The sequence below is a fragment of the Microcebus murinus genome, chromosome 6 (genome assembly GCF_040939455.1).
Source record: "Microcebus murinus isolate Inina chromosome 6, M.murinus_Inina_mat1.0, whole genome shotgun sequence".
NCBI lineage: Eukaryota > Metazoa > Chordata > Mammalia > Primates > Cheirogaleidae > Microcebus > Microcebus murinus.
Genome location: NC_134109.1, coordinates 83,605,945 through 83,621,240, shown reverse-complemented (window position 1 = coordinate 83,621,240; position 15,296 = coordinate 83,605,945). Strand labels below are relative to the sequence as shown.

General features: G+C 43.0%; 1 protein-coding gene across 1 annotated transcript in view; it reads right to left on the bottom strand.

Moving 5' to 3' along the window:
• The window catches only part of LOC105872580 (sorbitol dehydrogenase-like), a 34,969-nt gene that overhangs the window by 13,538 nt on the left and 6,135 nt on the right, over positions 1-15,296 (bottom strand). The window contains exons 2-3 of the mRNA XM_076004315.1: positions 9,170-9,203; positions 5,561-5,725 (exon numbers count right to left, since the gene is read on the bottom strand). Of these exons, the coding sequence (XP_075860430.1) occupies positions 5,561-5,725; positions 9,170-9,203 (199 nt within the window). The remainder of the gene's footprint in view (positions 1-5,560; positions 5,726-9,169; positions 9,204-15,296) is intronic.

Here is a 15,296-nt window from a genome sequence, read left to right as displayed (position 1 = left end):
ATTCACCTTTGTAATATAAACCCCCATCAAAATACAGAACATTACCACTATCTCAGCAATCTCATTCCTTTGTGTCCCTTCTCCGCCCCAAGAGGGTGAGAATGTTTTGATCTTTTTCACCACAGATTAGTATTACCTGTTCTAGCACATCACAAAAATAGGTTCATATGGTATGTACTCTTATGAATTTGGCTTCTTTTAGCATAATGCTTTCCAGATTGATCTATGTTAACTGTGGTATCAACAGTTTGTTCCTTTAAAGTATGGAAGAATAGTGTCCATTGTAGGAGCATACCACATTCAGTTTAGCCATTCTCCTGCTGAAGGACACCTGGTTGCTCCCAGTATTCTAGCTGTTTTTGTGAATGCCTCGCCTGCCTCCTCATCCAGGATGGGAGTTCCTCAGGACTTGTCCGTCTTTTGCTCCATATTTATTCCTCCATAGTGCCTAGCATTGAGCTAGACACATTTTTATTGCTCAACATAAAATTTGTGAATTGGGGGAAAAGAAAACCATGGGACACACAAATATCACTGATATCTAGAAGGGCATTACTTATTGGCAAAAATTTCCCCTGGAAAGTGGCAAGTAAAAGCTCTTGGTTAAAGAGAAAGTAGCATTTTTCTTTTGTAAAAGAAAAGGAGAAAGATATGAACAATTTAAGGCAAACAGCTGAGATTTGGGGATGGTTCAGATGGTTCATCTTCATGCTGGTACCCAGCCCAGCATGGGAGAGCTCCACTTATACTGTCAGTACAGTGGACGGCCTCCATGTTTGCAGAAAATAGAAAACAGACTTATATGAGGGTTTTAATATCACAGGTGTTGTTGCTACACATCAAAGAAAGTCACAACTAGATTTAAACTCCATCTGACAGTGACCCATACCAACTAATCAGAGACCAGCCTAGAAACCCTGGCAGACCCTCCTGCCTGAGCCAAGCTCCAACTCCACAGTGAGGAGCAGAAATCTCCCCTTCTAGTGTCCAGGAACTAAGCTGGAGACCAACAGGGCTGGACGCGAGCAAGGCAGGAGGCCTTGTGGCAAAAACCCAGGGGAGGACCTCCAGGCCTTATCCTGCCACAGTGCCTGGCTGCTAAGGAACGGCCTGACTGACAGACTCCCTAGGGAACAAAGACTTTAACCCACTACACAGCATAGACTGTACTAATGGTGGCAGGATCAAGACTTGCCATTTATCAAGTGCCCACAGCGGACCAGGCACTAGGCAAAGCACATCACAAAAATCTCCCTTCTTCGTCACCACAAACCAGTGTGGTACTGTTATCTTGGCTTTAGAGGTCAGGAAACAAGCTCAGGTGGTCCCACAGTCATAAGCTGTGGAGATTTGTCTGTGCATTCTCCTCCATACTAGTGTTAGGGGCCCCTGGGCCTGGGGAGGTGTTAGCAGCCGGGTAAGGCCTGGTGAGGCCATAGGAGGCCTGGCCTGTAATCAGCAGAGACATGTTAAGTTATTTTTAGTCTCTTTTTGTATTGAAAGTACTCACAGACTAGTGCAGAGTCCTGGCAGGCACACAGTGCTCATTAAAAGTAGTGGTGATAATGGTGATAGTAATAGTAGTAATATATAATTATAACTCTTTTTATTGTATTTATCATTATTATAATTATCTAAACTCATTATTATAGAGGAAATTCAAACTATAAGACAGACTGTATATTAACTAAGAAATTTCTGTGCCTCAGATTTATTGATTTACATGTTTAAATTATATAAATAAACATTTAGAAATACTCAATGAGTTTTCTTCTTCCTACCTTAATTGATTAGAATTTTTTTTTTTTTTTTTGAGACAGAGTCTCACTTTGTTGCCCGGGCTAGAGTACCATGGCGTCAGCCTAGTTCACAGCAACCTCAAACTCCTGGGCTCAAGCAACCCTTCCATCTCAGCCTCCCGAGTAACTGGGGCTACAGGCATGTGCCACTATGCTCGGCTAATTTTTTCTATATGTTTTTAGTTGGCCAATTAATTTCTTTCTATTTTTAGTAGAGGCAGGGTCTCGCTCTTGCTCAGGCTGGTTTCAAACTCCTGACCTTGAGCGAGCCTCCTGCCTCAGCCTTCCAGAGTGTTAGGATTACAGGCATGAGCCACCGCATCCAGCCAGTTGATTAGAACTTTAAGTCAAAGTTAACATATGACACACTTTAAACAATTTTGTATTCTAAGAAAAAGTACCCATAGAAATCCCTGTGACCACTAAAATCGGTCCGTATATGTCTCTCCTTTTGTCTCTTCTGACTCCCTCTACTTTCTCTGCTGCCCAGTGAACTTTCTGAAAATTCTACCTATACCAGGGATGAAGAACCTGTGACCTTAAGGCCACATGTGCCTTCTAGGTCCTTAAGTGCAGCTTTTTTTTTTTTTTTTTTTTTGAGACAGAGTCTCGCTTTGTTGCCCAGGCTAGAGTGAGTGCCGTGGCGTTAGCCTAGCTCACAGCAACCTCAAACTCCTGGGCTCGAGTGATCCTTCTGCCTCAGCCTCCCGGGTAGCTGGGACTACAGGCATGCGCCATCATGCCCGGCTAATTTTTTTTTATATATATATCAGTTGGCCAATTAATTTCTTTCTATTTATAGTAGAGACGGGGTCTCGCTCTTGCTCAGGCTGGTTTTGAACTCCTGACCTTGAGCAATCCGCCCGCCTCGGCCTCCCAAGAGCTAGGATTACAGGCGTGAGCCACAGCGCCCGGCCTTAAGTGCAGCTTTTTGACTGAATCCAAATTTTACAGAACAAATCCTTTTATTTTTAATTCATTTTTGTTCATCTTATATATTTTTATTCTTAAAATGAACATATTTAAAATATCAAAGAATAAAATAGGCTTCAACAAAATAATCCTCCCAGATTGACCAGCACAATTAGAATATTAGTAAGCCATAAGAGCTAAACTAACACCTGCTACATTGACGACTTAGTTCTAACTTCCCCTGCCCAACTAGCACCACTACCACATGAGGTTGGTTGTTGAAGAGTTTATGGGGGTTGAGTATGCCAGTCTGTTATCAGTTTTTGCCAGTGGTACACTGTGTTTTTGTTTGAAGTGGATTGGTGAATAGTTACACATTAACCAAAAAATACTTGACAGTATTTTTAAATTTTGTCTGCTTAACATCCCATCATGTCAAAGAAGACCAGGAGAATGCTGAAGGAATAAAACAGATTTTTAAATGAGGATTGGGAATTGTAATATTATCTTGTTTCTGTTAAAGATAAGATGATTTGGTTGTTTTGTGATACTGTAATAACATTAAAGAAATCAATGCTCACCAGCATTATAACACCCGTAAGGACCACAAATATTTTAAATTAGAGGAAGAGGCGCAAAAGGTTGTATTGCAGAAATTAAAAGGTGAAAAGCAAAAGCGAAGACAATTCTTTCAAGCAGCAATAAGACCTGGAAGTAATGCCACTGAAGCAACTTTTAAAGTAGCTTATGTACTCAGGAAAAAAGGGAAGCCATTCAGTGATGTAGAAATTATGAAAGAATGCATTGTAAAAGTTGTAGGATGCTTAGTCTCAGATAACATTTCAAAATATAAACAACTGTCCCTTTCAAGGAGAACCATAACTGATTGACAGCATGAATTAGCCTTCAGCTTAACAGAACAACTCCATGCAATACTTCAAAAGGAAAATAACAGTTACATTTTTATAAAATAATGTACATTTTAAAGTGTATCTAATTGAAGTTTCTTAAAGGCAGCCTTACTTGATTACAGCTAAATTAATACTGCCTTCCAACATGAAAAGGTTCCCCACTCCTGACCTATACCATTAAGGATGAATTCTTCAACCTGGCATTCAAGATCCTCCATAATCGGGTGAGTTTTATATTATTCAGTTTTACCTTCTAATTATTATTACATTAAATAATATAACAATTCACAGCTGTACAGTGCTTTCTAAAGGACTTTTATACAGATTATGCATTTTTATTATCTCCTCTAACTCCCTAAACATAGAACCTCTGCTCCCAGCAACACAGACTTACTAGCAAACCCATCTCTGTAATTTTATATTTTTATTGCTCTTAACTAGAATATTATTAATAGCTTTTGACCTTTTCACTAACTCACACACAAAACATTTCTAAAGTATGAAGGTGCTGGGAAGTCTACTTGCCCTGCAGTCTAAAGACTAGTGTGGGCATCCCAGCTGCCCACTGAGACTAACTGGTATGTGACCCTGGGCAATTACCAAGCTTTAATTTCTTCATCAATGAATGAGGATAGAAATTGAGAGTTGTTTCTTCAAGAATGAAACAACTATATGTGGAAATGTTTAACATGGAGACTAACATATCAAGTCAATAAATATTAGCTGCCTTCTTATTATAATATTATTACTATTAAATATCCTGCTCAGAGACCTAGCTCCTCCATGAACCGTCTTTAACAACCTCAGTCCACAATGAATGCCCTTTCTTCAAACCCCGAAAGCCTATTTTTTCTTACACCTGATTGCAGCCCTATGGTCCTGTTCTCTAATTCTTGGTATTTATGTAGGTCCTGATGTCTGGTCTGCCCAGTTAGAGCTAAGCATCCAGGAATCATCTCATTTTTTTCATAGCCCTCAAAGCACCTGGCATAAGACTGGACTAATTGTAACAACTGAATAAGCACTGTTAAAATATACATTTAGAGAACCCACACCTTGTTATAATTTATGTTTAGAGACTTTCTCCCACAAGTAAGAACCAATCATCAGTGAATGTTGGAAGCTACAAACCTTCCACTTTGGGATAACCCTGCAACACTATAAAGAGCTTTCTGGATTTCACTAATGATGAATGGAGGTCCTAACTTAACTTTCCCAAACAAGACATATATCTAAATTCTCCAGAGCTGCTCAATCTTTCTCCATTCTCTGGCTAGGCTCAGAGAGCCTGCTAACTAACATAGGATGGTGCCTCCTATCACCCCTCACCTTCCCCCAAATAATCTGACATGATCTCTAGGCTGTACAATGGCCTTTTTGGCAAAGGAAGGGTAAAGCCAACAGCTACCTATGCCAAGACAGCTTGGATTTAATTCATTGTGCCAGGGAATAACATAGTCAGACACAGATGAGAATTCCCCTTTCCAGGAAAATGAATTAGGCAAATCTAGGAAAAGTATCTGTGGTTTCCCAGCTACCTAACAAAAATCAAACACTGCATCCAAGGCCCCCATGATGGTTCCCAGCATGTGAAGGCATTTATGGTTCTGTGCCTGGAATGTTTTCTCCACCCCTTTACCTGTCTTATTTCTTACTTGCCTTCAGATGTTGGATTAATCATCCCTTCCTCAAATGAGCCAGGGGGTCTGGGTAAAACACACCAATAACACCCTGCATTTTCCTTCACTGCCCTTAACACACTGTGGCTAAGTAACTGCATATCTGTCCCAGGTCTGTCATCCCCTGTGGAAGGTCAGACCATGACTATGTTGTTCACTGCTGGACCCCAGAGCTTCACAGAGGTCCTGGCCTGGAGAAAGCATGCGCTAATAAGTATGACTAAATACACAAATCAGCTAGCTGAAGGACGGTGCTGACCTGGTTTGAGGTGCTTCACCAATGATCCCACTTTTGCAACTGTTCCTGAAGCTTCATGCCCCAGCACTGTGGGTTTTTCCACAACAAATTTCCCAATTCGTCCATGCTGCCAGTAGTGGACATCTGAGCCGCAGATTCCAACAGAATGCATCTTCAGTAGTACCTCTGATAACAGAAAAGAGGAGAAAACCAGTGAGGGAGGGAGCAACCCTTATATCACTCTGAGGTACCCCTATGATTTCCTTCTGGACATGGGAGAGGGCTGGGTTATGAAGGCCAGGTACAAAATTTATACCGTAGAGGAAAACAAGCTGTAGAGCCACCCCGATTAAGTCTCACAAGGGGCAGGGAATGGTGGTGACTCACAGTGCCTGTGAGTCACAGCACTTTGGGAGGCCAAAGTGGGAGGATCATTTAAGCCCAGGAGTTTGAGACCAGCCTGGGCTACATATTGAGACTCCTTCTCTACAAAAAACTAAAAAATAAGAATTAGCCAGGTGTGGTGGCACATGTCTGCAGTCCCAGCTACTTGGGAGCCTGAGGTAAGAGGATTTCCTGAGCCCAGGAGTTCAAGGTTGCAGTGGGCTATGATCACACCACTGCACTCCAGCCTGGGCAACAGAACAAGACCCTGTCGGGCAAAAAAGCTTCCACATAGGAAATGAACTTCATGTGATCATTAATTTTATGTGTCAACTTGGCTATGCTATAGTGCCCCGCTGTTTAGTCTGACACCAGTGTAGGTATTTTTGTGAAGGTATTTTTTAGGTGTGATTCACATTTAAACCAGTAGACACTGAGTAAAGCCAGATTACTCTCCATAAGATGAGTGGGCCTCAACCAATCAGTTTGAAGGCCTTAAAAACAAAAACTGAGGTGTCTTGAAGGAAAACGAATTCTCCTCAAGACTGCAACATCCACTCTTACCGGAATCCTGCTGGCCTGCCCTACAAACTTCACACTTGCCAGCCTCCCACCCCTACGATCACATGAGCAAATTCCTTAAAATAAATCAATCTCTCTCTCTCCATACACCCCCTACTGATTCTGTTTCTCTGGAAAACCCTGATCAATACACTGGGTAAACAAGATATGATTAGTAGGATCAAATGTACTAATCAATTAAGAGAACAAACTGTTTTCCAGGAGATAAATGTTTCCAGACAATTAATATGCTTTGCCAGATAAGAGAAAGAACTGTTTTCCAGGAGACAGATGTTTCTGGACCATTAATATGCTCTGCCTGATTCTTCCCTGTTCGTGAGAATGAGTCTGGCAGAATCTCAGCTTGACAACACTATGTGAACTATCAGGCTGGGTTCTTCATGCCTGTTGTTTTCAAAAAGGTACAGCTTTATTTAAACCACCCAAAGATTTCAACTGGTATCTTCCCTTCAAGGGTTTAAAGAAAGTGAGATTTGGTGGTACTGTTGTCAGTTTTTCAGTTTGAATTAATGCTACTGAGCCTCTTTGCCAAAAGTATTACGGGCCTAGTCTGACTGAGATGACTATGTTACAAATCTCTCCATGAGAAAACACCCTGTCTCAGAAAGACAAAGAGACCCAGAAGCTCTGCTACGCATTCAGATGTCTTACATGCTCCCTTGCCACTGACCACCAGCAATCCACCAAGTGTGGCTCTGTAGAACTTCCTTCCTCTGTGGTTTTGGTGACTGCAGTAAGAAATGGCAGGGTGAATTTTGAGATCAAAGGTAGAGAAGGTCATTTGAATTAGGAAAACTGTCTCATAGTTTCCTATCTTGTAGTGACCAATTTGTAGTAAGAGATTAGATTTGACTTGCTGGAACAGTCATGGAAATGTACTCTTTTCCCATCTTCCAATTCAAGTATAGCAAGAGACAAGAAAGCAGAATGCTGCTTCAGAGAGAGAAGCTGTACCAGGATCCTTTGGGTCCAAGATAGCCTTTGTTTGGCCACTTCTGGAATCAACAAACAACTTTTCAGGACACGGTGAGCCTCTTTGAACGTGATCATAATTATCTCGGTGCAAGTGGGTAAACCCTGAACATACATTACTTGCTAAGCACTGACAGAACAGCTATATTCTATCTAGTCTATATTCTTATCACTTACAAGCCAATAATCCAACTGAACTTTGAGTAGCAAAGCTCTGGAGCCACCAGGAAAGCTGCCTTCATGTGATGTTCACACAGAAGCTACAGTTTTGGGGTGAGATATGACAGAGTGAAAAGGACATCCCCAACTTCTCAAAGTCAGAAAGGGGACCTGAGTGGCTAGGTGCTGGGTGGGGAAGATGAACTCTGCCCAGTGCCCCCAGCCTCACTCCAGAGTCATGTGGATTATGAAGAAGGGGGATCCCAGGGATACAAGGGATTGAAAATCTGTCAGCAGGGATCTGCCCTGGCCAAGAGGGCAGTATGTCCTCCCCGGGAACACATGCCACCCCAGGCGTCAGCATGTCAGCTGAATCTGGCGGGCTCATCCAGTAAGAGTCCTGGAAGGAGTGGACAAAGGTGTAAGGAACCCTGCCCCAGTCTGCTCGCTCACCTTCCGAGCTGGGTTGATTAGGGCAGGAGGCAGGGCTCCATGCAGTGCCCCACCTCTACTGGACAGAGGTCCTGGGTTGCCCCACTCTTCGGTCTCTGGCCTTCCTAGGGAGTGGGGGGAGGCTGGCACTATGCTCCCTTTGCTAATTAAAAGATCATGTTCTGTAGACTCACTCCTTTTCAAAATTTGGATTAGAATTAAAACATATTTGGCAGCCGGGCGCAGTGGCTCACGCCTGTAATCCTAACACTCTGGGAGGCCAAGGTGGGCGGATTGCTTGAGGTCAGGAGTTCAAAACCAGCCTGAGCAAGAGCGAGACCCGGTCTCTACAATAAATAGAAAGAAATTAATTGGCCAACTAATATATAGAGAAAAAATTAGCCGGGCATGGTGGCGCGTGCCTGTAGTCCCAGCTACTCAGGAAGCTGAGGCAGCAGGATTGCTTCAGTCGAGGAGATTGAGGTTGCTGTGAGCGAGGCTGACTCCACAGCACTCACTCTAGCCTGGGCAACAAAGCAAGACTCTTTCTCAAAAAAAAAAAAAAAAAAAAAAAAAAAAAGGCATATTTAGCAACTCCAATAGCAGCTTATAGTAGATGGGGTACTCTGTTGTTAGGTCCAAAGAAGAATAATTCTGCTTTTGGTCCATACACTTTACATCAAAAATTCTTTGGGGCTGGTCCGATGGTAGTGGGTTATCAGAACTTATTCACATTAGTGTCACTAAAGTTGGTATTCAACCCCCCACTGCTAAATTTGACTGGCTTTTAAAAAAAAAAAAAATTAAAAAAAAAAAAAAAAAAAAAAAAAAAAAAATTCTTTGGGACAAGTCAGCATTCTGTTACAGTAATTTTTCTGGTTCTGTCACTACTTCTTTAGTTTCATGTGGCAGCCAAGATAAACCTACCCACCCAGTCATGCTGTGGACAATGGACTAGGACTAGGTTCTCAGCCTAAAAAAACCATAGTCGTTTAAGGGAGGAAAATGTAAGAAACAGTAGGAAAAGAGAACAATACACACATGTCTCCAGGGGAAACAATAGGAAAAATAAAATATAAATCAAGTTTCCTAAGAACCTACCATTTGGGCCTGGTTCAGGGATAGGATAGTTCTCCTAAAAGAAACAAAATAGAAAAAGTCATTTAGAATGCATAATAACTTTGCCTTAATAACATTTTCCATTTTTAAACAACTCAAATGGAGTTTCATTTAAATATTTCTTCTTAGAATTAGCACAAGCTCAGATCATACTGCTGCCAGTTGCATTCCTGAGGGGGTACATGAAATGCATGCTGGAAAACCTGCCTAGCCCTCAACACTTTTCTGTATAACAGAGCAACTGACACAAACAATGGCATGCACATACACACTCACAAAGAGGACAGAGGACCTCACTGGTTGTTGTTAGGGATGTGTCACAGGGGGAGATGAATTTCTGAAGCTGGGTTCTCTCCCTGGGAAACTGCTAACTGCCCTACAAGCCGAAGGCCCAATCCTAGCCCAGAAGAGCCAACTCTAATTGCTGACCTCATCCCACCACCGGTGCAACTTACCCAGGACTAAGAAAAAACTATGCTCCATGTACCCCCAGGCAGAAAAGGTATTTGGGTCTCTAGATTTGCCATCCATATCAGATCCTTCCCTCCTGGAAAAACACATTCTTAGATACAGATTTGTTTGGTCTGCCAAATTCCTCCAGGGAAAGGATGAGGGCTTTCCACTCTAGACAGGTGGAAGGCGTATTGGTGCTACCGACCTTTTCCCTTTTTATCAGCACCAAGACTGATACCTGGTCCTCTCTTCCAAAACCTCCTATGTGGAGTTTTAGGGGCCCCTTGGAAACACATAAGACCTGCATTTTGGCCACTCTCACAGGTTTAAAAAGCAATCTGAGCCATGCTGGTGTTTACATTAGCAGTAGTAGCAGTGGCTGCAGTAGTAGCATTGGTTTAGTAAGGTTTTTTTCCTGGTTGCCAACTGGCTAGGAAAGCCCTGGTGACAAGGAGGAAGGCCACTGAGTGGCCAAAGCCAAGTGGTTGATTCATCCTTTGATGTAGTCAAGGAGAGTGAGAATGGGTGCAGTGGCTCACGCCTGTAATCCTAGCACTCTGGGAAGCAAGGCGGGAGGATCGCTCAAGGTCAGATGTTCGAAACCAGCCTAAGCAAGAGTGAGACCCCCGTCTCAACTAAAAATAGACAGAAATTAATTGGCCAACTAAAAATATATTTAAAAAATTAGCTGGGCATGGTGGCGCAGACCTGTAGGCCCAGCAACTCGGGAGGCTGAGGCGGAAGGATTGCTTGAGCCCAGGAGTTTAAGGTTGCTGTGAGCTAGGCTGACGCCACGGCACTTTAGCCTGGACAACAGAGTGAGACTCTGTCTCAAAAAAAAAAAAAAAAAAAAAAGAAGAGGGGGAAGGACATAAATGCACACGGCGCCTGTTGTGTGCCAGATAGTAGGCTGGGCTTTATCACTACAGCCCTCGATTTGTACAGGGGAAATCTGAGGCTGGGAAGTTCAATAACTCAGTCTAGGTCTTACCACCAGAGTGAATGAAGAAGGGCTCAACCCAATGTGGCTGACTCTCAAGCCAGCTTCCATGGTACCCCACTGCTCCCCCAAGGTGGAATGTGTCTTTTCTCCTTTAGGAGTGATGCAAAGAGCCATCATAGATCAGGTGATGGGAATATCAGAGCTGGGGGCCATTTGAGCAGGAGGGGTCACCACTCAAAGCTTGCCTCCTTCCCAAAAGAGCTTCCCCACAGCATTAAACAACACTGCAGAGCACTAGACAAATGCTGCTCATTACTATCACTGTGCGGAGTGATCAATGGTTTTTTTTTGTTAATAAGATGATAGACACTTGATGCCAAAGATGATGCTTTCTATCACTTTAGCACCAGATACAGTGCTTGGCCCCAAAACAAGTGTTTGTATTTGTTAAATAACCACCCTCAACACAGTGCTTCCACAGAAGGTCTGAGGTTCTCACTCAAGTTACCAGCCATTTCTGGTGAAGAGGCTCAGTGCTAATTCAAACTCCTCCTCTCCAGAGAAACAAAACCCAAAGTGCTAATGCTAGTGCCATCTAGCTGACACTGATCAACAGCTTCTTTGTGTCAGGTACTGTGTGCTAAGTGCTTTAAAGGCATCGCCTCATTTAATCCTCACAAAAACCCTAAGTGGTACCTTCTATTATTACCCCATTCTCCATACAATGAGACTGAGGAATTTGGAGATTTATAAGCTTGCCCATGGTAATGCTAAGGTAGTAAATGACAGCATCCAAAACAGCCTAATGTGGGGGAAGGGACTTATGGCAGTTTTTTCACCTCTTCATAGTCTAAACTGGCTACATCTGGAAGGAAAGAAGGACTGGAGAAAGGGAGGAAGGGAGGAAGGGAGGAAGTGAGGGAATCAATCCACCTCAAGATAGCTGGCTGTGACAAAACCTTCCTCAAAAAAGTTGCTGGTCCCACACCTGACATTATACAACAACAGGGATTGCTGTGTAAGGTTATGTTTCTGTTATACCAGGGAAAATTTTAAACTGCAGGTTAAATTAAAACTAAAGGTGAAGGCCTTTATTTCAAGCATGGAGCAGTACCCCATTCTCTCATTTGAAGGCGCTAGTAGGCAAATTCCCGGGCACTGTGAGGCAATTCCAGAGTATACTAGCCATATGCTTGCCTCCAGCCAGGCCAGCCCTGAACACCCCATTTGGGGATGAAGGTGTGGTAAGATTCAAGTTCAGGGCAACAGTAGGGTACACCAAGTAGTCCCTGGGTCACTAGAGATTACTATTGTAAATGTTTGCTCAAGTTAACAGAACAAAACAACTTTGCGTAAGAGCAGGCAAAACTGCAGAGACTCTTCCCCACACTAGAGGCCGATGTGCCAATAGCCTCGTTTTTCCTTAGCAGCAGAACACACTTTGTGGAGAACTTAAAATAAAATACCTCTCCCTGCACACCAACTTTCCTTTTCCTTTCTATTTCTTGCTGACTCTAGGCCCCTTTGCAACTCAGGCTCATCTCCTGCCTCCCCTCTCTGCAGGAAACATGACACTTGTGCACAAGACCATTTTAAGATCAGCCCGTAACTTTGTAAATATTGTCCTAAGCAAGGCTATGGCGCCCACAATGGTTTAGAAAGTTGTTACAGCATGGTTTCTAAAAAACCTTGCTTTTTATTTCTGGTTCCTTGGTATGATGTAGGCTACAATTCTCTGTTTACTTAATCTTCTTTTCCGTCTCAGATTTCAATCATCTTCTTTGATTTATTCTATTTCTCATCTATCAAAGTTCCTTAGCTCCTCTGAGATCCCAAATTTTCACTTGTATCCCTATAGACCCTGCCTTTAATCCCAAAGGTTTCATAGTCTTAGTCATATTCAAGGTTTCCTAAATAGAATTTCTTATCTTTCTATAAGTGATAGTAACCAGAGGTAGAGGAATTGAGTAACTCTCTCCTTTCCTGTAGTTATTTCAATTGTCTAGCACTTTTCACTTGGCGTCAGACAGACACACCTGAATCACATACATACTTTCCCTTCTACCCCCTTCAGCCCCTCCACTTGCCTGCCCATCCCTGAAGTGGAAATACTTCAGGAAATACTCTCTGTGGGAACGTGGAATCATCTCAGGTACTTCTCACATACTAAATGTTATCTTACCTTTCTGAAATACATTTTCTTAAATTAGCCTAAATATATGTATTTCCTAAATATTTCCTCATTGGCCCCCTTCCCTACTTCCACCTGCACAACTGAGTTCACACCTTCAATGTGTTTTGCCTGGGTAATAGGAACAGCCTCAATACAAAGAGAAATCAGAGGACGATGCCTCCTTCCCTCCTCCAGCCAACATGAGTGGTACAGCGAAGACCTCAGACTCTGGAATCGCCTGTCCTCATGCCACCCAGGTTTCCTGTCCACTGGCTGTATGACCTCTGAGCTGTTCGATAAACTCTGTGTCCTCAATGTCCTCAATGTAATGAAGAGAATCAATCATAAAAGGCAGTACCAACTCATATAAATAAGTTATTACAAAATAATACAATCAAAGTCCTTTTTCCACAATTAACTCATACCACTACTATGGCTGAACTAGCTCTAGACAACCTTGTCCTTTTGAAATGATTAAAGTATGTTAAATAAAAATTATAGGAGGCCATATTTATGGACTAAACTCCTGGACGAGGCCCCAACAGACTAGAATGAAAACCAAAATGGAGTCACTCACACTTAGTTCCTCCTTACCAAACCACAACTACGTTGTTATCTGGCCTTCTGAGAAACTGGGAGAGAGATAATAGTCAAATTTCCCAAACAGGCCTGTCTCAGCATAATAAAGTTCCCTCTGCTTAATCTTTACGCAAAAAAGTAACTTGAATTAACCTCATTTTAATCAATCAGTTATTTTTCTATTATTCTAGTTCCCTATTCCTGCCCTTACAAGACAAGTAACTTTGAAATGACTGATATGCTTTTTATGTTTCTGCTTTAATCTAGAGATGATTTCAAGTATACTGGAGTGTGTGCATGGGTTATATGCAAATACTATGCCATTTTATATAAGGGACTTGAGTGTCCAAGGATTTTGGTATCCATGGGGTTCCTGGAACCAGTCCCACTCAGATACCAAAGGACGACTATATTCCCAGTGTTTTCATGTCAATATTACAAAATATGACTGCTCTTTGAAAGGCTGGAGTTTGGAAGAAAGTGGAGTAGGATTCCAGCAGTGTTCTCAGGCCTGATTCTGTCAGTTTAGGAAAGGGTGTAAAGCTGCCCACTGCCTCAGGGTGGCAGTGTGTGGAGGAAGGTGTTTGTTTGGTCCCATCCCAGAACCTCAGCAGCCACCTGCTCCTGCCTGCCAGGCCTCCTGTGAACCTGAGGGGGGCTGCCCTGCACACCTATAGAGAACAGGAGACCCTATTTTTGCTTCCTGCCCCCTTCAATTTCCCTTCCCTTCCCCTTGAGTACTTGAAGGGTGTTTTGAAGGTGGGAGGAAAATCCAAAGGCTTCCTAATTGACCAATTTATCATAAGAGACTTTGTTCCAGCCGAGTTGGTCCTGGCAAACTCCAGGCCATAGTATGAGATTCAAAGCTCTTGCAAAGTCCACCGAGCAGCTGATCTCCAGCCCGAGCCCTCGTGGCTCCATCCAGCCTTCGTTCCGTTGATAACAATCTTCCCATAATGCAAATCTGTTTAAAGTCCCCAGTGGCCCTGGGAAATCCTAACTGGCCTCAGGTGGTGGTCACCAGGCCTCCATCTCACCTCCCACCACACCAGACTCATCCTGCACTCACTCATCTCGCCACATGGGGGCCACGTTTTTTCCTGGCTAATCCCTCTCCTTCAAGAACCCACATGAGGTGAGAAGTGAGGCATCTGGGATGACTTCCTAATTCTTGTGGGAACTCAGGGAGATTTAGGTTTGGACATGTTGGGACAGAGGTGTCTGGGGACATCCTGGTGGGCTGTCCAACAGGCAGCTGTACTGCTGGGACTGGTGCTTAGGCATCACCTCCTGCAAAAAGCCTTCCCTGTCCTCACCAGGCTGGGGAGGTGACTCCTTTCTCTCCTTTGAACTCCCCTAGCATCTAGCACTGAATCCACACAGGATAAAGGGCTATTTAATTCCCAGCTGTAATAAATATATACAAATTTCCTCCTCATTCAAAATGTATGAATATAACCATACATGATCTTATTAAATGGTTATATTAAGCAAAATATGAAATCTCTGATCTTTGTGGGGTGCTCTTCTGTGAGTAATCTTGATTAAGTTCTCACCGCATTCAGGTCCATGTAATTGAATATTTACATTTTTTTTAATTGTTGAACTGAATATCACTTTGCAAAATTTGAACATATTTTCCCCAGTACTTAATGTTGTTAGTGTAAATCTGGTTTTGGGAAAACTGCCAACTTTAACAGTCACACAGAAATACTTCTAGGCGGGGCATGGTGGCTCACGCCTAGAAGGCCTAACACTGGGAGGCCCAGGTGGAAGTATCGTTTGAGCTCAGGAGTTCGAGACCTGCCTGAGCTAGAGAGAGAACCCATCTATACTATAAAAATAGAAAAAATTATCCGGGCATAGTGGAGCATGCCTGTAGTCCCAGCTACTCAGGAGGCTGAGGCTGGAGGTTTGTTTGAGCTCAGGAGTCTGAGGTTGCTGTGAGCTAGGCTGACGCC